Source organism: Fringilla coelebs (genome assembly GCF_963513975.1).
Source record: "Fringilla coelebs genome assembly, chromosome: 29".
NCBI classification, from domain to species: Eukaryota; Metazoa; Chordata; class Aves; order Passeriformes; family Fringillidae; genus Fringilla; species Fringilla coelebs.
Window position 1 is genome coordinate 1,864,167 of NC_140055.1, and position 19,278 is coordinate 1,883,444.

Below are 19,278 nucleotides of genomic sequence, written 5' to 3' on the forward strand. Positions count from 1 at the left end.
CTCCTCCACTCCCTCTCACCTCCCTTCTCTCCGGCTCCCCCTGTCCCCACCGGCCCTGGCTGCCACCCTCCAGGCCTGGCCCTGACAATGGGGACTCCTGCCTCATGCTCTGCTTTTTTTACAAAAATAGATAAATTAATATAAACGTAAACATTAAAATAATAACATTTTTAAAAAAGATATTAAATAGTGCCCTGTGTCACTGAGTGCCCCATGGCTGGGGGAAGCAGGTGCTGGCAAGGTGGTGAACCATGCAAGAGAGGCACTGCATCCATTCCGCACTGAGGCACAGAGTCCCCAGAGCCAGGACGCTCCTGCTGCAACACAGCCCTGGAAGACAGGGGCTGAGGAACAGTAGAAGGGCCCCCCAGCTTGTAAACCTGTTTGGGGGAGCTCCCTGGCACCCCCCACCAGCCCCAGCCTCAGCGTGGCTGGTTCAGCAGGACCTCAAGCCAGCACGGGCAGGAGGTGATGAACTGCCGGGAGTAGCAGGGTCCCCAGCCCTTGGCAAAGCTGATGCGGATACTGTGGGGGTCACAGGGTCCCTCCCCAGGCAGCTGCCAGCCCCCTCTGTCCCCTGCCCACTCATAATCAAACACCTTTGCCGAGTAGCCAGGCAGCACCTTGAGCACAGGGAGCCCGCAGGCCCCGGGGGGGCTCAGGGTGGGCGAGCTGACGAAGATGGGGTGCTCGCTGCGGTTGTACGCCCAGACACCACCTGGCTCCTGGCTCAGCAGCAGCCCCCGGCCAATCTTGCCCCGTGCCCGCCGCACGGCGCAGCTGCGGTAGGCGGCGGGCAGCTGGGCCAGGCAGAACCCGCTGCCCCACGGCAGCTCGCAGAAGACGTTCACCGATGCCTCGTGCACGGCGTAGAGGCGGCCCACGCGTGTCCGGTACTCCCAGTAAGCCAGTTTGCACCAACAGCCGTCCTTGATGGTGCTCCATGAGGGACTGGTGTCTGGCAGGGGAGAACAGAGCTGTCAGCAGCAGGACGTGACTGAGCCAAGCAGCTGGACTGGCCAAGGGGAGTGGGCACAGAGGGCGTATGAGGACAGATAGATGGACGTGGCGCACCAGGGATGCCTCAGCACAGAGTCCTGCGCTGGGTGTGAGCCTCTGGAGCTGTTCCCAGTCCCCAAGTACCGTGGTGAAGGGCTGGGGGAGGGCTGTGAGGGGGGTTGGTCCCTGAGTGCAGGGGAAGGTGGGGCAGCGGCAGCTGGTGGCCTTGGTGGCCAGCAGCCAGGCGGGAGCTGGGGCTGTGTGCGTCAAGGCACATTGTGTGTGTCCCCATAGGCAGCGCTTCCTCCAGCAGGGAGCCTGGCGCTGCCAAAAATAACAGGAGCTTCAGTGGCGGGGGGGCGTCTGGGCCCAGACCGCTCCCCCAGCAGGAACCCCTCATCCCCTGTCGGAGTCTTTTCCTCCTGCTGGGAGTGACTGCTGGCTCCATTCCCTGATTTTCATGTTCTGTCCCCTCCAATCTCTGCTTCTGACTCAGGGGTTCAGCCCTGCCCAGTGCCCTCCTGCCTGCTGGGTGTGGCAGAAGGCTGTGCAGCCTGGTGGGCCTATCTTACCGCACCAGTCCCCACCGTCGTAGCTGAACTCCATGAGCTGGGGCTCATCTGGCCAGGAAGGACCACAGGATGCCTTCAAGTAGGGGGGTGGCGGGGTTTCTGCAGGGGAGAGAGAAGCAAATAGGAGGCTGGGAGTGCATCCTGCCCCCCTGGAGCCCTGAGGCAGCTCCAGAGAGCAGGGGTCAGAGCCTGGGTGGGCAAGGGGGCCTCCAGTGTTGCTGCCAGCACTCACCAGGTACAGCCAGGCGGCTGAAATGATGGGGGTTGCAGCACAGCCCAGCCAAGTCCCCGCAGGCTCCCTGGCCCCCAGCACAGTAGCAGAGGTGCTTGAGCTCATGGGACTGGTGGAGGTCAGGCCAGCGGAAGAGGCGACAGAGCAGGACTTGAGGGGGCAATCCCTGCTTGACCCCTCGTGGGTCCCCCCGTGGTGCCAAAACGCAGCCAGACTCCCAGGCGCCCCGGCTCTCCACCACCTGCACCAGCAGCTCCAGCTCCTCATCCTTCAGCTTCTTGAAGAGGGCATGCACCGCTGGTTTGAGGGCAGCGGGGCCATCCTCGGGGCTGGCTGCTGCACAGCGCTGCCGCCACAGCCTCCGCACCAGCCCGGCACGGCGCGAACGGAACATGCGGTGGTCGTGGGGACCACCTGCAGGATGGAGACAGGCATCACCCCCCGTGCCCTCAGAGGGCTGTGGCTCCGGGGGGTCCCAATGGGGACCCTGTGCATCTTTCTCTGTCCACCCAGATCCCCAGCAAGGCTGCTTTTGCCTGGACTTGCTGCTGTCATCCCCACCACGAGGGCACGGTGCCACTTCAAGGCGTACTGGCATCCCAAAGGTCACATCAGACATGAGCCCAAGAACAACCCTTACTGCTGGGGAACCTGCCTGTGCTCAGACAGCGAGGGCAGGGGTCCATATGCTCCTGCCCACAGCACCCACCCGCTCCCCTCTCACTCCCCTGTCATGGGGCTGGGAAAGGGGTCCCTGCAGAAGAGGGTCTCACTCACGGTGGGTGGCGGAGGTGGGTGAGAGGCTCCAGGGCACTGCATGGGGCTGTGCTCTCAGGGCGGCCGGCACTGCTCTGCCCGTCACGCGTCACTGCCTGGACTTTTTCCTGTGCTGGGACGCTCTCCCCTCCCCCGGACCTTCCCGTTTGGGGAATTCATTGATTTCCCTCATCCCAGCCAGCCCTGGGGCTGAGCCACCACCAGGGCTACCACACCAGGACATGGAAGGCACAAGATGCCTGGGCTCCAGTGGTCAGGGATGCCCAGCACCGTGCTACCAAGGCAGCCAGGCACAGACTGGAGCCCAAAAAGCACCACAGACACCAGTGCACAACCACAGGGCAGGGTCCAGCTGAGTAGCTGATCTGGGCAGGGGGAGGCCACAAGGCACAGTGACAGGGCACCATCTTGGCAGACCCCATCCTTACTTGTGTCTTCACAGGGACCCTTGCAAGGACCACCTAAGCCCCTCCGGGCATCTTGGGCAAGGGTTCCTGCTGCCCCTCAGATCTTGACCTGGCTGCGGCCCCCCCGCGGGCAGTGGGTGAGGGTGGGAGCCTGCTCCACAACAAAGGAGCTAATGTAAACGGGACCCTTATCCCGCGCCGGGCCAGGCTTCCTGCTCCTGACTTCCCGCCGAGATAAGGGAGGCCACAGTGGCGCCAGCGCTGCTGCCGAGGACGGGGCATGCAGAGCTTCCCCTGAGCTGGGGCCAGGCACCAGCACAGGCAGCAATGGGGCAGGGTGGGCTCACAGACCCACAGCCACCCCCACAGCTATGCTCTTGTGCCACCAGCCATGACCTTTGCTGCAGCTCCTAGCCAGGCTGGGCCCATTGGAGATATTTTGCTCTAGCTGCTTCCCACAGACTGAAACAGGAAACAGCCAGGAGTGGGGCAGCAGGAAGGACATGCAGGCAGAACCCCAGCCCAACTCTTGCCCCTTGGCCCTAAGGGACATGGGGACCCTCAGTCCTGGACAGGGGCAAGGGGTGTGCTGGAATGCCTTAGTGCTACCCAGGGGCTGGGACTGGGAGGTTTGGGGACACACACACACACACACATACACACAGACATTCCCAGAGCTCTGCCCAAACAGATGCAGCCAGTCAGGCACTGCTCAGGTTTATTGGGGTCTCTGACTGGGGGGAGCACAGGCTGGAGCAGAGTCTCAGCGCCAGAAGTCCATCAGCTCCATCAGCACAGGGACAGTCCTGGGGAGGGGAGAGAGGCACAGGGGGTAACAACCCACTGACCAGTACCAAGGCCACACCCTCTCAACCCCCAGAACTGCCACAGCCAGGCCCCTTCACTCCAGGAGCACCATGGCTGGTTTCTGTCACCCCCAAACACCACAGCCAGGCCCCTGCCACGGTCCAAACACCATGTCAAGTCAAGCTGCAGGCAGGTCACTCACCCACAGCACCAAGGCAGGAAGGGGCTGACAGGGTCCTGTGACACTGGGAGGGTCCTTCCCTAGTCCAGCAGCTCACGGATGCACCAGCTGCAGAGAAGGAAGCAGATGCATTTCCACAGAAGTCGCAGCAACCAGGAGCCCAGGCGCAGCCCAAGGGAGGTGGCAGTGGGTGCTGGCAGTGCCAGTGCCTGTACCCGTGCCACTTGCTGGGGAGCACCCTGCAGACAGGCTGCCATGGTCCAGAGGAGGTGCATGGCCCATGAGGAATCAACAGGATCTGACATGGTGGGAGAGGCAGCAGTGTTGACGTGTGGGGCCCTGGCAAGCACTAGAACCTGCTACATTCTCTGCATTTCCAAAACTCCTACAATAGTGGGTGCAGGGACGGGGCACAACCTGGGGACCCTTTTGTTCCTCCCACCTCTGCCCATGGAGCCCTCAGGGCTCAACAAGACCACGTGCCAGTGCAGTGCAGACTGCAGCAGGTTTATTTAGTGCTGACAGGCAGCAACTTTATTCAGTGTCACTCCCAGCAGCATTCCAGTGGAGGCTCCCAGAGCGTGGCCTTCACTGGCGGGAGGTGCGCTCTTCTTCCTCATTTTCCAGCTCATAGGCAGGCCTGTAGCTCTCCCGGCCCTGAGCATCAGTGCAGCGCAGGGCTGGGTTCTTCTTGGTGTTGGTCATGCTCCCCAGGGACGTGTAGCTGTGGAGGGAAGAAGCAGCTGCAGGACTGCACCCAGAGCTACTGGCTGTGCATGTGAGAAGGGCAGCACCAGGCACTCACCCCTTGTCATAGAGGATACAGTAGGGGACAAAGAGCTTGCGCAGGAATTCCCAGATGTCCCGGTAGGTCCAATCCTGCAGGCAGAATTGGGCAGGGATTGAGGCAGAGGCAAAAGTCTGCTCCCTTGTCTCCCTAAACCAGACCTTCTTGGAGAGCACCTGGGAGAGCCAGACAGTCATCAGAGTGCTACTGCCCCTCCCAGCACCTCCCCAAACACAGAGCAACCCCCCAGCAGGCAAGACCGAGCCCTGCCCAACAGCACCCAGCAGCCTCACTGCAGCAAGGGGCAGCAAATACTCTGGAGAGTGAGAACTGTGAGAGAATCTATCCAGGATGGGGGTGGATCACTGCTGGTTCCCAGCCCCATCAGGTGCCCCTGCCAGGCCCTGTGGCAACAGCTCCAGCCCCACAGCAGGTGGGGACCACATACCAGCAAGGGGTTCACCCGCATGTAAGGGGGCCAGTCAGGGTCTGTCACACACATGGGGGTCAGGGTCCGTGAGTACGGGTCCGTGCGCCGCGTTCCCATCAGGACAGCCTCCAGCTGGGGCTGCTGCTCCTTCAGCTGGGTCAGTGCCTCCCGGATGGAGCCCTCCACAGTGCACAGCTGGACCCCATACCTGCACAGGCAGGGTGGGCAGCTAGCTGTCTGCAGGCCGCAAGCAGCACTGCACAGCCTCTGGGCAGCAGCCCGCCCCACTGTGCCTCCTACCTCTGGACTGTTGCCTGAATGAACTGCTCCATTTCAGGGAATGGGGACACAATGCGAATGTAGAGCACCTGCAGCTTCTCCTGCCTCGCTGGGAACCGCCTGCAGAGAGACCCAGTGCAGCTGGACTCTGACCCATGGCAACTGGAGGCAAGGCAGCGTCCAGATTCCACCAGCCCAGGAATCCACTCATTCCCCCAGGGTAGGGCAAGCAAGAGCCCCAGAACCCTGGCCGGGGTCTGCAGGACCCCTGCACCTTGCCCCAGCCTGGAGCCCCATGCGTGGGTACCTCTGCACAGCAGCATGGACGAGGTGCAGCAGGGCTGTGCAGTCCTTGCCCCCGTTGAAGCCCACGCAGAGCTGGACCAGGCTGTACTGGTCCAAAGCCTCCTCGATCGTTCTCAGGGCTGCTGCCACCTTCTGCCCCAGGGCCGAGCCTGCCAGGACAGGAGAGTTGGTGCCTGCCCAGCTCACGCCCCCTTAGCACGGCCTCAGGGCCTAGGGCACTTCACCCTCTGGACACACAACAGAGCCATTGCTGGCACCACAGCCAAGAGCTTGTTCAGCCCAGAGATCTGCCACAATGTGACAGGGATAATGAAGGCACTGGGGAACTGTGGCACTGCAGCACACTGTGCTCTCAGACCCTGCCACCACCAGCTCTAACTGAGGTTACAGGTATCATTCCCACCTGTGCGGGATGAAGCCCACTGCAGCTGCAGCATGCCTCAAGCCTCCCAGCGCACAACAGGCAAGCTCTGCTGCCAGGCTGGTGTTCCCACTGCCCCAGCCCTGCTAGGCTGCACAGGAGAACCACGGAGCTGTGCTGCAGCACCTCTTCCCAGTACCTGACTCAGCCAGGCCATAAACCTCCACAGCTGCTGGAGAGACACAGTCTGTCACCAACGGCACAGCAACACCCGGTGGCAGCTCCCTCATCAAGAAGCCATATGCTTCCTCCAGGTCCTGCTCTGACTCTGAGTCCAGGGTCAGCTTCACACGGTAGTAGTTGCTGGTCCAGTCTGGGTAGGAGCCCAGACTAACACGGCCCCGGAAGGTGGCATCAGCCCTGTCCAGCACCGGCGTGATGAGCATCTCATCAGATGCCACATAGAGGGTGCGGGAGTGGAAGTGGGTCTGTTTGCTGTGAAAGAGGTGAGCAAGGCCATCCAGGGCACGCTCCATCAGTGCCGGGATGCCGGGGAAGATGTAGACATTGCGCACACTGACCAGCGGATACTTGAAGGTGCTGCCACTGTGCCCGTCCCTGCCGTAGTTGAGGTGGGAGGACTCGGGGATGCGAGCCAGCTTCATCTCAGGGCACTGCTCCTCTTTCTTGCCAAAGAACTTGTGCACCAGGGCCACCAGCTCGGGATGGAGGACGACCCGCTCCCCAAAGGCCTTAGCCACGGCCTCAAAGGTCACATCGTCGTGCGTGGGACCGATGCCCCCGGAGGTCAGCACGTAGGTGAAGCGAGCAGCAAAGGTGGCCACCTCGCTGGCGATGGCCTCCACGTCATCGGGAACCACAGAGATCCGGGCGACACTCACGCCAAGAGCCCGCAGCCGCCGGCACATGAAGAAGGAGTTCGTATCCTGCGTGTAGCCCTGAGGGGACCGGAGACGCCCATCACTGCGAGGCGCCCCGACCCCAGGCGCAGGCCCCAGCCCGCCCCACGCCCGCCCCCGGCCGCACCTTGAGAATCTCGTCGCCGATGATGATGATGCCGGCGGTGCTGGCGGATCCCTGGGTCACCGCGGCCGGGCCCGAAGAGGCCATGAGGCGGCAGGCGGCAGCGCGCAGAGGGCCGCGCACTCGTCCCACAGCGCGCAGCACCCCCCACATGGAGCCGCCCGGGCACCCCCGCACACCGCGACACCGCCCCGCACGCTCACAGGCCGGCCCGCACGTCAGTCACACGATCCCGCCAGATCCAATTGGCCAAGAGGCAGGGCCTGCGGGGACACAACCATCGCAGGGCCGGGGGAAGGGGGTGTCCGTGCAGCTCCGCCTCCACGACCGTGCCCGGCGGACCGGGGCATGTGCCCTCTCCGGTGGGCGCGGAGAGGCTCCCCCAGACCCCGCGGAGCCTCCTCAGGAACCCCCGCGGGACAGACTCCACGGCACAGGGATCCCTTCGCCCTCCACCCCAGCTGCCCCCAGCACTGCAGACAGACAGCTCCCAAACATCACTTTATTGAAGCTTTGGAGGCATCGCAACGGGAAGGGCCTCCGGAACCAGGGCCGAGCAGCCAAAACGACGCCCAGGCAGCGTCGAGGGTCACGGAGTGAAGCCCCCGAGAAATGCCGAGAAGGAGGAGAAAGGTGTTTTCTCAGCGCGGAAGGAGTGGGAGCTTCAGCAGACCAGGAACCACTCACTTTTCTGGCTTCTTCGGCAACGGCCGTCGGAAGAGCAGGATGTGGGGCTCTGCGGGGCAAAAGAGGGGGTCAGGCCGGGCCGCCTGGGTGTCACCCGCTCCCCCGCGGGGCTCACCTGGCTCGTGGATCATGTAGTGGACCCAGCCCTGGCTCTGCTGCACGCCCAGGTTCCGCCACTCCGACTCCGACAGCAGGTGGGTCTTGGGCACCAGCTTGGCGATGTCCTTGGGCAGCATCACGTGCCTGCAGCCCCACACCTCTCAGTCAACACCGGGGCACCCCCGACAACCCCTCATTCCCTACCGGAGAGCTGTTAACGGCACCAGCGCCGTAACCCGATACAGAACCATCACGGGGACCCCCCGAGTTACCAGGATAATTCCCCTCTTGCCTCACCAGGGAGCCACGACTCGCCCACCTCTCCCCTCCCACTCGCGAGCCGTTAACAGCCTCCCCGCCGCACCGTTCTACGCCATCGAGGCATTTCCCTCCCTCAGCCCAGCAAACCTTAACCCAAACCCCTGCATCCTTATCAAGCAGGTGTTACCGGGACCCCTTCCCGCTACGTACCGGTACTCAAACTCCTCATCGTCGTACTTGTCCGAGTAGTAGATCTGTTTGTGCGCCATGACGGGACAGGCCCGCCGTACCCTCCCTCGGCGGCTGTTGGCGCCCCCGCCCCCCCGCGGCGCTTTCAAACACCGCCGCCTCGCGCGCCCATTGGTCGGCGCCGCGCCGGGGGCGGGGTGGGGCGGCTGCCCATTGGCCGGCGCGCGCGCGAGGCGGCGTGGCTGCGGCGCCGCTTCCCGCGGGCCGGGCGCTGGCCCGCGATTGGCTCGCGCGTGTCACGTGGCATGGGCGCAGCGGGGCCACGCCGGAGGGGCGCGGGCCGGAAGTGAGTGGCGGTGAGGGTGGCGGGAGGGAGGGGAGGGCGGGGGGAGAGGGGGCGCGCGGGAGCGGCGGAGAGCGGCGCGAGGCCCGCGCGTGACCGATGGTGCCCGGTGAGCGCGCGCCGGCCGGGGCGGTGAGGGCGCGCGCGGACGGAGGAGGGGGGGGGGACCCGCGGAGGGCCCGGGACCCAGGGCCAGGCCCCGCCGTGCCCCTACGGCCGCTGTGTCGCCGGACTGAGGCCACGTCGCTCGCCGCTTCGCCGCCGCCTTCCGCGGAACGAGTTCTGGGGGTTCTGCCGCCGCCGCTCCCCGTGCTATGAGGGCCGAGCCGCCCTTCCTAGCTGCCTCGTTCGCCCGGCGTCAGGGAGCCTGGCCGTGGGGCAGGCCCGGACCCTCCTGTGCCGCCCGACGTGGGGCGGAGGAGCCGGTGCCGGGCTGTGCTGAGATCGGGGGTGACCCTCCCGCCGTGGCGGTTGCCTGCCTGTGCCTGGGGTCCGGCTTGCGTTGCCCCACCCCGTGCCGGTGCGGTGCACGGGAAGGACACCGGCTGTAGAGGCACTGCAGGGTCTGGGGACAACCCCGAGCCCCAAGGCTGGCATGACCTCCAGCAGGGACGAGGCAGCGGCTGGGTTTGGAGGTTTCCTCGGCCTCTGCGGTGCTGGCCTCTGCCCTTCCGCCTTCTATGCTTCAGAGCCAGGCAGCAGTGAGTACCTGGAGCCTACCCAGCTGTTGTGGACAAGGGTAGCTGCTCCCCCTTGGAGATCTATGTCTGTTCTCCAGCAGCATGTTGTGTCCATGTGTTCTTGCTTCTCCCCTTGAATCTCTTAGACAGGCTCACTCACACAGATTGTAGACCATCGACACAGCTTCCAAGGAGATGTGACCTGGATCTTGCTTGCCATGTTGACACTGCAGAAGTCTGTAGGCAAAGGGCACTTCTTTTCCGTGCTTGCCAGGGCTGCCCTGGTGTCAGCCTGTACCAGAGGGGCTGAAAATGCTATCTCCTTTCAGCCAAGGAGGGTTTGAGGATCCACCCATGGCCCTTTGGTGGGGGAATGTCTTGGCTGGGCCCCCTCTGGAGCTGTGCATAGCAGTGTTCTATCCTCGGGAGGGACAAATGGGCTTTGGTAAGGCTGAGCACCCTGGCTCTGGGTCCAGATGCTCCTTCCCTGCCACCGGCCTCGGTGCCCTGGTCGCCACCTCTGCTTGGCAGCGGCGTGGTGCTTCAGGGGTCAATCTCCACTGCCATGGCCAAGCACAGCCCTCCTTATCTCACTGACTTCCAAGCTGGTGGCGACAGCTGGCACAGGCAGATAAAGATACAACTGCTGCCAAGCAGTAAATCATGCCTGCTGCCCTGCACTGCTCCACCAGCCTGGCCTTGACTGCCTCGGCTGGGCAGTGGCAGTGAGAGGAGTGAGAAGAGTGCTTTGCTTGCTTGTTTTCCCCTCACAGAGCTTCCTGCCTTTGCCAGCTCACCCCTTGTAGACTCTTTCCACAACTCCTGTCTTTGCCAGTCCCCTGGGAGTAAGGGACACAGCCCTGGGGGCTCTGTGTATAATTTTGCATCAGGGTGCTGGCTGAATGGGTGCAGGAGGGGGCAGCTCTGCCCTCCTGGTTGCCTTTGCTCTCCCTCCTTGCATGTGGCTTTCCTGTACTGGTTTTTGGGCTGGGCAGGGATCGGCTCCAGCACTTTCCTTGGGTCAGAGTGACTCTAGGTCCCCAATACCATTTGCCAGTGTGGGCAGGGCCCAGGCAGTGCCAGGCTCAGCCCGGTGTTCCTGTACCAGCGCATCCCATCCCCATCTTCTTTCAGATGGGAAGAAGGTGGCTTCCAGGTTTCTCTTACTCTTTGTGCCAGCAGCGTGGCACAGCAGCCACAGCCCCATCCGCCTGTGGACAGCATGGAGGAGCAGGGTCTGCCTCTTGGCACCGTGGCCCCCAGCCACCTCAGCGGGCTGGCACAGGGCTGGCTAACTCCCTGTTTGTCCCCGAACCGCAGGTCGGAGTGCCAGACGAGAGGGGCTCTGTGTCTGCTCCCTGCCCGGGGCCTGCCCTGCCCTCCGCCGGCGATGGAGTATGTGGTAAGGACTTCGGTGGAGGGCTAAGTGGCTTCGGTGGTGGATCCTGCCTGCCTCCTCTGCCTTCTGGGAGGTCTCCAGCCTCTTCCTCATGCCTCCACTGGTATCTCCTAACCCCCTCTTCAGAATGAAGGAGAGGTTGCGTGCAGGAATGCGTAAATGTTGTTCGATGCTGCTGTGATGTGTGGGGGACTTGAGTGTTCTCCTTTGCTTCCCCCCTGCCTCAGAGGTTCAGCATTGGCTGCAGTTGGACAGAGGGGGTCTCCTGCCCAGGGCAAGGTTTGTATGTTTGTGTGGCCACCTGCACCTTGCTGTGATTTCTTGCCAAACCACTGGTATGTTCCAGGCCTCTGACTCAGCTCCCAGTTTCTTTCCAGGGAGGATGTTGGTGGCAGAGCCCTGAGCATCCCCACTCTGCTTCTCTTCCTTGCCCTAGCTGGTGTGTGAATTCCCAGTCTCAGGTGCCTGAAGGTAGTCCACATCCCTCTGTTTCTCATGATCCCTGTCTTTCTTTGGTGGCAGGGCACATGGAACAGCTGGACCAGCACTTGTTCCCAGAGCTCCCTGGGGGCCGTTGTTCCAGCTGCTCTGCTCATCCTCTGCTGCAGGGGCAGGAGTTCCTGGCATCTGCCTGGCAAGGGGAAGGGCTGCAGCCTGGGGATGGGGCTTGGGGCTGTCTGTTCAGGCAGGGCCGGTGTTCTGCGCCTTTGTACGTCTCCAGGTTTGCCTTCTGCACTCAGAGCCCACTGGGGGGGAGCTCTGATGCCCTGGGGTGGACTCTGAGGCTGGGGGGGCTGTGATGGTAGCGCCTCTGGTCTCCAAGGGCTGGGAATTGCAGTGCATCTTGTAACAGACTGGCCTCGAAGGTTCTGAGAAAATCAGGAATTACTCTAGTTTATAAAAGCAGAGATGTGTCTGAGCAGGAGCTTCAGCTGGGAGGTTAATCAGCCCTTTGCTGCCTGAAGGTGATGGCTGTTCCAAGCCCTGGGGTGGTGGAAAGGGGCCAAGTAGACACTCCTGTCCCCCTGCAATTCCCTCCTGCTCTCATCCAGGGAAAGCATCAGGGCTCACAGAGCTGTCGTGCCAGGCAAGCCCAGGCCCATATCAACCTCTGGCCAGTCCATCATGGGCAAACTCCACTGCTCTGTGGCCACTTGATGCTGCCCAGCCAGGCTCCCCTGGCAACAAGGCTGCGCTGGCCCCTCACCGGGCCAGCAACTTCCTGGCTCCGGGCTTCCTGCTTTTCTTTAGAGGAGTGGTGCTGCGGCCACAGGAAGGTCACAGCACTGAGCAGCCAGGGGCCCCTGGAGGGGACAGGCACTGTGAGAAACAGCCAGCACAGGCTCTCTGTGCCTGTGGGACCACCATGGCTGAGCTGGGGGGGCTGGCCTTGACAGAGCTAGTGTGCATGGCCAAGGAGATGCTTCAGTGGTGGGCCCACTCGCATGTGCCACAGCCCCTCGCATCACGGAGGTGGCAATTTCCAGCCCTGTTGTGGCTTTCCTTTTCCTGTCCCCATGGCAGTGTGCCAGGCTTTGTGAAGTGGGGCAGGCAGCTGCTGGTGTCAAGCAATGCTGGGCAAAGGCTCCAAGCAAGGAAAGCCTTTTCCTTGGCCTGGATTTACCCAGTTTTGGTTTGGCGGACAGAGCACCTGCTGGTTCGTAAGGATCTGGCTTGTGATGCGTCAGGGGTTGGGTTCTGTCTGAACTCCTTGCCTCATTCTAGAGGGGATGGGGGGAGCTCTTGCCCCTCAGTGGGGCCAGGGCTGTGGAGGGCAGCACAGTGGGGCTGGCCCAAGTTCTGGCTGCATGCAAGTGCGTCGAGGATAGGGCAGCAGGGGAGACCTGCCCCTGAGCCCCCTGATCCACAGGTGGGAGTTTCACCCAGCCTCCCGAGGCTGAAGGGGCCAACTTTGCCCCCGGCACGTTCTTGCCGCCCGCTCCCGCTAGCTCCGCCTGTGACCTTGATTTTTCTGCTCCAGATAAGCGCTGCGTCCCCACCCCTCGCCGGGAGCCCCTCCTGCGCTGAGCCCCAGCCCCAGCGCAGCCCGCGCCGCGGGCAGAGCCTGCCCCGCCGCCTGTGAGTCAGCACAGCTCTTCCGATCAGCCGCAGCCCCTTTATCTCTTCTCTCGGGAGGAGCAGCTGGGATGCGGGAAGCAGCAGCGATTAGCTGCAGCCTCTCCCACAGGCTCCCTACCACGGCTGGGGGTTTGTGCTGAGCCCTGCCTTGCCCAGCGCACAGCCTACCTGTATCCTGCTCCTGGCCGTCCTCCTCTTTCTCCCAGCAGCCCTCCAGGCAAGATCTGTGCTCTCAAAGGACTGCATGTCCCCGTATTCCAGGAAGCTGCGAGCACCGGTGTCATCTCAGCATCGCTGCTCCCCCCCGGCAGAGCCCGGCAAGGCAACAGCAGCTGCTCGCCGCCGGCACGTGGGTTGCGTGGTGCTGGCTGCCACAGAAGGACCTTGTTCCCTCCTGGACAGTGCTTGGAGCAGGGCTGGGATGGGCTTGGATGTGCTCTGTGTCTGCCTCATCTCCGGGCTTTAAATATTCATGCTTTTGATTTTCTCTTAGCGGGCAGCGGCACAGGGGCTGGAGTGAGCTGTGGGGCGGAGGGTGGCCGTGCTGAGCCCAGCAGCAGGGCAGAGGGAGCTGGAGCTGGCTCTGGATGAAGACAATGGGTTTTGTTGCTGGCCGGTGTTGAAGTGGCGAGGGGCTTGAGGACCTCCGGGCTGGGCCCAGAGCATTCTGAGCGCCCCTCCCTGTGCCAGCGGCTCCCCAGGGTGTCGCCGCATCCCCATTTCCTCCCTGCTGTAGCGCGTTGCTCTCAGTCTGAACGGATCTGCACATCCTTGCTGTCGCCGATCACGACTGATCAGCTGTGCCTGCACGGTGCCGGGCAGCCCCTGGACCCGCTGCCCGGTGTGCCAGGCCCAGCTCTCCCTGCCAGCCATGTCAGGCTGGCGTGGACCTAGCGCAGAATTCGGCCGAGGCTTCTGCTTGTGGGCAGCTTCCTGGCGGCTGCAGGCACTCGGACTCTCTGTGGGGCCCTTGTGAGGCCCAGCTGGCTCCATCCACCCTACTGCCACTCGGGACAGGGCGGTTGTGGCCCTTCTCGCCTGCCTCCAGCATGGATCTCCTGCAAAAGAGCAAATACAGCCACCTGCGGAATGAGTCTGTCTCCTCTCCGGAGGAGGTCGTGGCGGGCCTGGGAGTCCTGCCCTCCCCAGTGGAGTCCCTTGCAAGCATGCAGTCTCTGCCTGGTTCCCTGTCCTCCTCCCTCAGCCACGCTGCACCTCTCGGGGAGCTCTCGCCTGAGCTGGAGGAGAGCCCTACCACCCTCTGCTCCTTCTTCCCCAAAATGGCCAACCTGAAGCTCTCCAATCCCGCCAACTTGCTCAGCTTGCGGGGCTCTGCAGCCAGCAGCAGCCCAGGGGAGCCTGGTCCCCCTGGGATGCCAGCACTAGTGCCAGGGGGTGGTGCCAGCCCTGGCTCAGGGAGACCTGTCGCTGTCTGTTCCCAGGATATGAACAAGCTGAGCTGTGGGAAGAAGACGCGGGTGGAAGGCGGCCAGCTGGGGGGTGATGAGTGGACCCGCCACGGCAGCTTTGTCAATAAGCCCACCCGTGGCTGGCTGCATCCAGATGACAAGGTCATGGGCTCTGGGGTCTCCTACCATGTCCGGGTGAGTGCTGGGGACACTGGGAAGGGTCACTGCGGGGATTTTGGGACCTCCTGGTGGGAAGATGCATCATGCTTTTTGGGAGGGCTGGGGGACAGGGCAGGGCAGTGGGATTCCTGGAGAAGTTATTGCTGCAGAGCTGGGGTGCTTGAGGCCTCATCCCCCTCCCTGGCTGCATGGGGGACAAACTCCATGGCTAGCCAAGCTCACCTTGCTCTCTTGCACAGTACATGGGCTGTGTGGAAGTGCTCCAGTCCATGAGGGCTCTGGATTTCAACACCAGGACACAGGTGACCAGGTGAGCTCTCCCTCTCCCCAGGGGCTGCTCCTTTTGGGGAGGGGGGAGGAAGTTGTCTGAGCCCTAGGCAAGCACTGGTATCATGTGGGGCTTTCAGTGGGGGCTAGGGACTGCTGCAGCCCATCAAATACTAATTCCAGTGCACCTTGCCCACCCAAAGAGGCCCAGCTGGCACTGCCTGAGAGCTTTCAGTTTGTCACCCTGTTTCTCCTGTGCTGATGCCTGTGTCTTCACTGTCCTGAGCGCAGTGTTTGAGGGGGTCTTGGGGCAAGGCAGGCACTGTGGGGGCTGATATTTCACTGTACTCCCTGCAGGGAGGCCATTGGGCTGGTATGTGAGGCCGTGCCTGGTGCCAAGGGAGCCGTGAGGAGGAGGAAGGTGAGGCCTGGCTGGGAAGCTGCTGGGGGAGTCTTTGTGGCTAGTTTGGGCACAGGGCCAAGGACCAGATGCCAGCCCAGCTGACAATGCTGTGCTGGTCAGCCCAGGGCTCTGATCTCCCAGCTGAGGCTTGGGCCAGGGCCACTGGTGAGGACAAGGTGCCCATCTCTGCTGTGGAAGCAGTGGGATGTGCCCTGTCCCCCTGCTGCTGGGCTGTCTGATCTGGGGAGCCCCTTCTCTATGCCACCATTTGCCCCTAGCCCTGCAGCCGCTCCCTGAACTCCATCCTGGGCAAGAGCAACCTGAAGTTTGCAGGCATGCCCATCACCCTGACCATCTCCACCAGCAGCCTCAACCTCATGGCCTCAGACTGCAAGCAGGTGAGAATGGGGAAGGGTTGGGTTGGCTTTGGACAAGCAGAAATCCTCATGTAGCTCAGATCTTGCTGGGGCAGAGGATGCCCCCAGCCTCCCCAGGGAATGTCTGGATGGGCTGTGAGATGAGTGCTCACCTTCCCACAGTCCCTGGGGCTGAAGAGGTGGGAGGAATATCCTGTGTGCTTTGTGGGATCTCTCCTGGAGACAGTGAGACCCAAGTCCCCTTGCCTGGGGCCAGATCTCTTGGTTTTGACCCCACATCCCTGGGATGACCCAGTCCTTTTCCTGGTAGTCTGTGGCTCATAACCAGGGCTCTGAAGGATTTTGAGCCCCCATGGCAGGTCAGCCCTGGGAGGAGTGGGATGTGCCACCCCTGGGTGGGTGACAAGGAATTCCTGGCTGTGTCCAACAAGCTCTCCACCTTACAGATCATCGCCAACCACCACATGCAGTCTATTTCCTTTGCATCAGGGGGAGACCCGGTGAGTACCTGGCAGGGTACCCGTGCCCTGTGTGGGGGCCTCTCCTGCCCTCTGCCCAGTGCTCCCCAGCAGCCCTGTCTCACTGCTGCCGTCTCACCCACAGGACACAGCTGAATATGTTGCCTATGTTGCCAAAGACCCCGTCAATCAGAGAGGTGAGGGTGCTGCAAGGGTCCTCGATGCCAAAGCCCCACTTTGGAGGTGTTCAGGATCAGCTCAACGTAGGGGGGGAACTGGGTGACCCCTAAAAAAGCTCTGGGGTGCACAGGGCAGGCTCAGGGGTGGAGAGCTTGGTGCTGGAGTTCCACAATCCCACCCCACCATTTTCTACCCAGCCTGCCATATCCTGGAGTGTCCTGAAGGCTTGGCACAGGATGTGATCAGCACCATCGGGCAGGCCTTCGAGCTGCGCTTCAAGCAGTACCTGAAGAACCCTCCAAAGCTGGTGACCCCCCACGACAGGTCAGAGCAGGGTGGTGTGACAAGGAGGAAGGTGGCTGTGGAGAAGGGATGCAGCCATGGCTGCCGTCACGGGCTTATCTGTGCTGTGCTCTCCCAGGATGGCAGGGTTTGATGGCTCTGCCTGGGATGAAGAAGAGGAGGAACCAGCCCCGGATCACCAATACTACAACGACTTCCCTGGCAAGGAACCTCCCATCGGGGGGGTCGTGGACATGAGGCTGCAGGATGGGGCTGCTCAGACCCCAAATCACTTGGGTGCCACACTGGTGAGACTCTGGTCACGTCCTCTCAGGGAGGCACCATCTTACAAGGGAGACGCAGGGACCCTGAGTGTGCCACGGGTTCTGCTGAAAGTTATTTGTGTCTCCCGGGTGTCTCTGGGTTGTGGGGAGCGGGAAGGGGGATGAGCAGGAAAAGGGGATGGGGGCTCATCACTGCCTCTCCCTGCAGCCTGTTGGCCAATCCAGTGGGGAGTATGACCCCCAGAAGCAGCATGCTCCTGCCCAAGGTAATGTGGTGGGTGTCTCCATCCTCTTCCATGGATCCCCAGTACTCTGATAGTGGGCACTGGTGGGGGTCCAAGGTGGGCTGAAGCCCTGCTGACCACAGTGCTCCTGGCAGCAGGGAGAGAGAAGTACCCAGCTCCAGCAGGCACGTCTGGGCGCACAGACCTCTTTGATGACCCGTCCTACGTCAACGTGCAGAACATAGACAAGACACGCCAAGCTCCAGCTGCCAGCAGCACCCCTGCCACAGCCAACGGCAGCACACAGAGGGACCTCTTTGACATGAGTGAGTGAACAGTGCCTGCAGCCAGGGCCGTGCATAGGTTGCTGTGGGCTTGGTCATGGTCCCCCTGCCCTGAATTAGGAGTCTCCTCGAGCCAGGTCTCGTAAGCTCTTGGAGATCTATTTCACACCCAAGATAGCTCAGCTACCTTAGAAGGCATAAAATCAGCAGGATGGCTTCTGTGACAGTGTTGGAAACAGAAAAGTTTTAATAAAAGGCAAAATAACAAACTCTTTACAGAGAAAAACCGATCCAAGTGCAAGAGGCCCCCAGTAAAACACCTCACAAAAGCAATTAATCTCTTTGTTCTCTTCTTTTTCTAGTAAATTGCCCAAGCAAGACTTTTTAGCTCCTGTCCAATTAGCTATCCTTAGGTTTGAAGTGAAGAGCTCCAAGTCCTATAAGATGCCTTTTCACTTAATCCAAAATAGAAACTTCTGGGCTTATTTCCTTTTTAAAGGGACAAAGGATAGTTTTGTCACTCCGTCAACAAGAGGCATATTCCAAAACTGCTCCTCTGTCCTTGCAGAGCCCTTTGAAGATGCCCTGCGTGTGCCCCCATCTGTGCCTGTGGGGCTGCCCCCTGCCCAGGTGGTGGCCTCCATGGAGGAGCAGCTGAGAAGGGAGCCCTGGTACCATGGCAAAATGAGCCGCAAGGAGGCTGAGAAGCTGCTGAAGGTGAACGGGGACTTCCTGGTGAGGGAGAGCACCACCACCCCGGGCCAGTATGTGCTGACTGGCTTGCAGGGTGGGCAGCCCAAGCATCTGCTGCTCGTCGATCCCGAGGGAGTGGTGAGTCCTCATAGGGGATGGAGCTTGGGACAGCAGGGGGGGTCCTAGGGGTTACAAGAGCCACCAGGGCATTGGGGTTCTGCACTGCTGGTCAGGGGACAACTCTGGACTGGCTTTGGGGATGGACAGGGCCTGGCAGAGCATGGGTTTGAGACTGCAGCCCCAACTCTGTGCCCAGCCTGTGCCATGGAGGGTGGTAGCTGTGGCCTGACGTGGGCACCGACAGCCTCCTGAGCGCCCCTTTCTGGTCCCCCAGGTGCGGACAAAAGACCATCGCTTTGAGAGCGTCAGCCACCTCATCAGCTACCACATGGACAATCACCTGCCCATCATCTCGGCCGGCAGTGAGATGTGCCTGCAGCAGCCCGTGGAGAGGAGACTGTGAGCGCCCGGGGACCCCAGTGCCCGGCAGCCCCAATGCGCAGCCCTCCAGCCGTGTTCGTGCCCCAGGGAGCCCTCAGACTCTTCAGGTGCTCCACCCGGGACTGAGCACGGACTTGCCTGAGGACAGGGCCTCTCTCCTTTCACCACGTGGAGCCGGTGGCCATGGGGGGCTCAGGCTGTGAGTGCCTGCAGGGTAGGGAACTGTTCTTGCAAAGCCCGTGCTCCTCCAGCTCCAGCCTTTGCAGAGCAATTCAGCTCCTACCAAAACCCAGCCCTGCTGCTGTGCCACAGGCATTCTTGTGCTCACCAGCACGGGCTCAGGACTGGCAGGGCTGAGCCCCCCTGAGCCAGAGGCAGCCTGTCCTTATCTCTGGCCCCTGGGCCAAGGAGGGGGCCCATGGGGGGGCTCCGCTCCCCCAAGCACGAGGCCCTCGACTGTACCGGATCACTTTACGTGTTAACTCTGTGCCTTGACCCCGCAGGTCCCACACTCTTATGCAAGGGCAGGGGCTGGTTACAGAGCCTCCCCCATGCTCCCAGCACCCCGTACCCCCTCCGTGACATGCTTGTGCTCCAGGACACGTGCCACCACGTCCCCTTCCTCCCTGCCCGTCCCGGCTGGGCAAGGGCAGCTCTGGCAGCCCCGGGGGTTGGCGGGAGGACCCCCCTGCATGCACAGTGTAACTCCCCCAAGCCAAAGCGCAGACCCGCCCCTCGCAGCCCCAGGCCCCTGCCCCGCTATACCAAAGGAACTGGCGGTTGTATTAAAGTTGGTATTTCTCTAGGCCCTGGCTGG

The 19,278-nt window shown here is 62.1% G+C and overlaps 4 protein-coding genes across 12 annotated transcripts; 1 reads left to right on the top strand and 3 right to left on the bottom strand.

The window, feature by feature from the left end:
- Positions 1 to 2,643, bottom strand: LOC311164096 (mothers against decapentaplegic homolog 6-like). 2 transcript variants are annotated; one of them, XM_084223408.1, is made up of 4 exons: positions 2,581 to 2,643; positions 1,804 to 2,217; positions 1,572 to 1,670; positions 11 to 958 (listed from the first exon to the last, which is right to left on the bottom strand). In XM_084223408.1, exons 2-4 carry the CDS (start codon positions 2,195 to 2,197, stop codon positions 423 to 425), a joined length of 1,029 nt encoding a protein of 342 aa, XP_084079534.1. In that variant the 5' UTR covers positions 2,198 to 2,217; positions 2,581 to 2,643; the 3' UTR covers positions 11 to 422. The 2 variants fall into 2 exon arrangements, with proteins under 2 accessions (XP_084079533.1, XP_084079534.1); XM_084223407.1 differs by having other exon boundaries at positions 1 to 958; positions 1,587 to 1,670; positions 1,804 to 2,637.
- A 1,049-nt stretch (positions 2,644 to 3,692) lies between these two features.
- FLAD1 (flavin adenine dinucleotide synthetase 1) lies at positions 3,693 to 7,347 on the bottom strand. Its single transcript, XM_084223015.1, has 8 exons — positions 7,186 to 7,347; positions 6,338 to 7,097; positions 5,779 to 5,926; positions 5,493 to 5,591; positions 5,211 to 5,400; positions 4,781 to 4,854; positions 3,997 to 4,699; positions 3,693 to 3,793 (listed from the first exon to the last, which is right to left on the bottom strand). Exons 1-7 carry the CDS (start codon positions 7,333 to 7,335, stop codon positions 4,564 to 4,566), a joined length of 1,557 nt encoding a protein of 518 aa, XP_084079141.1. The 5' UTR covers positions 7,336 to 7,347; the 3' UTR covers positions 3,693 to 3,793; positions 3,997 to 4,563.
- Positions 7,348 to 7,706: 359 nt separating this feature from the next.
- Positions 7,707 to 13,232, bottom strand: CKS1B (CDC28 protein kinase regulatory subunit 1B). Of its 4 annotated transcripts, none has more exons than XM_084223357.1 (3): positions 13,088 to 13,232; positions 7,985 to 8,112; positions 7,707 to 7,918 (listed from the first exon to the last, which is right to left on the bottom strand). In XM_084223357.1, the coding sequence occupies exons 1-3, from the start codon at positions 13,201 to 13,203 to the stop codon at positions 7,866 to 7,868; spliced, it is 297 nt and encodes a 98-aa protein (XP_084079483.1). In that variant the 5' UTR covers positions 13,204 to 13,232; the 3' UTR covers positions 7,707 to 7,865. The 4 variants fall into 4 exon arrangements, with proteins under 4 accessions (XP_084079483.1, XP_084079484.1, XP_084079481.1 ...); XM_084223358.1 differs by lacking the exon at positions 13,088 to 13,232 and adding an exon at positions 8,440 to 8,529; XM_084223355.1 differs by having other exon boundaries at positions 7,707 to 8,112.
- Positions 7,965 to 19,267, top strand: SHC1 (SHC adaptor protein 1). 5 transcript variants are annotated; one of them, XM_084223354.1, is made up of 13 exons: positions 7,965 to 8,063; positions 14,362 to 14,523; positions 14,748 to 14,818; positions 15,133 to 15,196; positions 15,457 to 15,576; positions 16,002 to 16,055; positions 16,159 to 16,210; positions 16,391 to 16,517; positions 16,615 to 16,783; positions 16,968 to 17,025; positions 17,139 to 17,309; positions 17,836 to 18,098; positions 18,355 to 19,267. In XM_084223354.1, the coding sequence occupies exons 2-13, from the start codon at positions 14,365 to 14,367 to the stop codon at positions 18,481 to 18,483; spliced, it is 1,437 nt and encodes a 478-aa protein (XP_084079480.1). In that variant the 5' UTR covers positions 7,965 to 8,063; positions 14,362 to 14,364; the 3' UTR covers positions 18,484 to 19,267. The 5 variants fall into 5 exon arrangements, with proteins under 5 accessions (XP_084079480.1, XP_084079479.1, XP_084079478.1 ...); XM_084223353.1 differs by lacking the exon at positions 7,965 to 8,063 and adding an exon at positions 8,725 to 8,764; XM_084223352.1 differs by lacking the exon at positions 7,965 to 8,063 and adding an exon at positions 8,811 to 8,870.
- Positions 19,268 to 19,278: the final 11 nt, after the last annotated feature.

Excerpts from the sequence above, each read along its gene's own strand:
- LOC311164096 (XM_084223407.1), bottom strand. The coding sequence starts at position 2,422 with ATGTCTGATGTGACCTTTGGGATGCCAGTACGCCTTGAAGTGGCACCG. Across the intron at positions 1,671-1,803 it reads CAGCCGCCTGGCTGTACCTG|AAACCCCGCCACCCCCCTAC; the intron begins GTGAGTGCTGGC and ends TCTCCCCTGCAG. Across the intron at positions 959-1,586 it reads CATGGAGTTCAGCTACGACG|ACACCAGTCCCTCATGGAGC; the intron begins GTGGGGACTGGT and ends CTCCCCTGCCAG.
- FLAD1 (XM_084223015.1), bottom strand. The coding sequence starts at position 7,335 with ATGTGGGGGGTGCTGCGCGCTGTGGGACGAGTGCGCGGCCCTCTGCGC. Across the intron at positions 5,927-6,337 it reads TTATGGCCTGGCTGAGTCAG|GCTCGGCCCTGGGGCAGAAG; the intron begins GTACTGGGAAGA and ends CTGTCCTGGCAG. Across the intron at positions 5,401-5,492 it reads ATTCAGGCAACAGTCCAGAG|GTATGGGGTCCAGCTGTGCA; the intron begins GTAGGAGGCACA and ends CTGCCTGTGCAG.
- CKS1B (XM_084223355.1), bottom strand. The coding sequence starts at position 13,203 with ATGACACCGGTGCTCGCAGCTTCCTGGAATACGGGGACATGCAGTCCT. Across the intron at positions 8,113-13,087 it reads CGGCCAGGAGCAGGATACAG|GCACGTGATGCTGCCCAAGG; the intron begins GTAGGCTGTGCG and ends GTGGGGCTGCAG.
- SHC1 (XM_084223350.1), top strand. The coding sequence starts at position 13,969 with ATGGATCTCCTGCAAAAGAGCAAATACAGCCACCTGCGGAATGAGTCT. Across the intron at positions 14,524-14,747 it reads GGGTCTCCTACCATGTCCGG|TACATGGGCTGTGTGGAAGT; the intron begins GTGAGTGCTGGG and ends TCTCTTGCACAG. Across the intron at positions 15,197-15,456 it reads GAGCCGTGAGGAGGAGGAAG|CCCTGCAGCCGCTCCCTGAA; the intron begins GTGAGGCCTGGC and ends ATTTGCCCCTAG.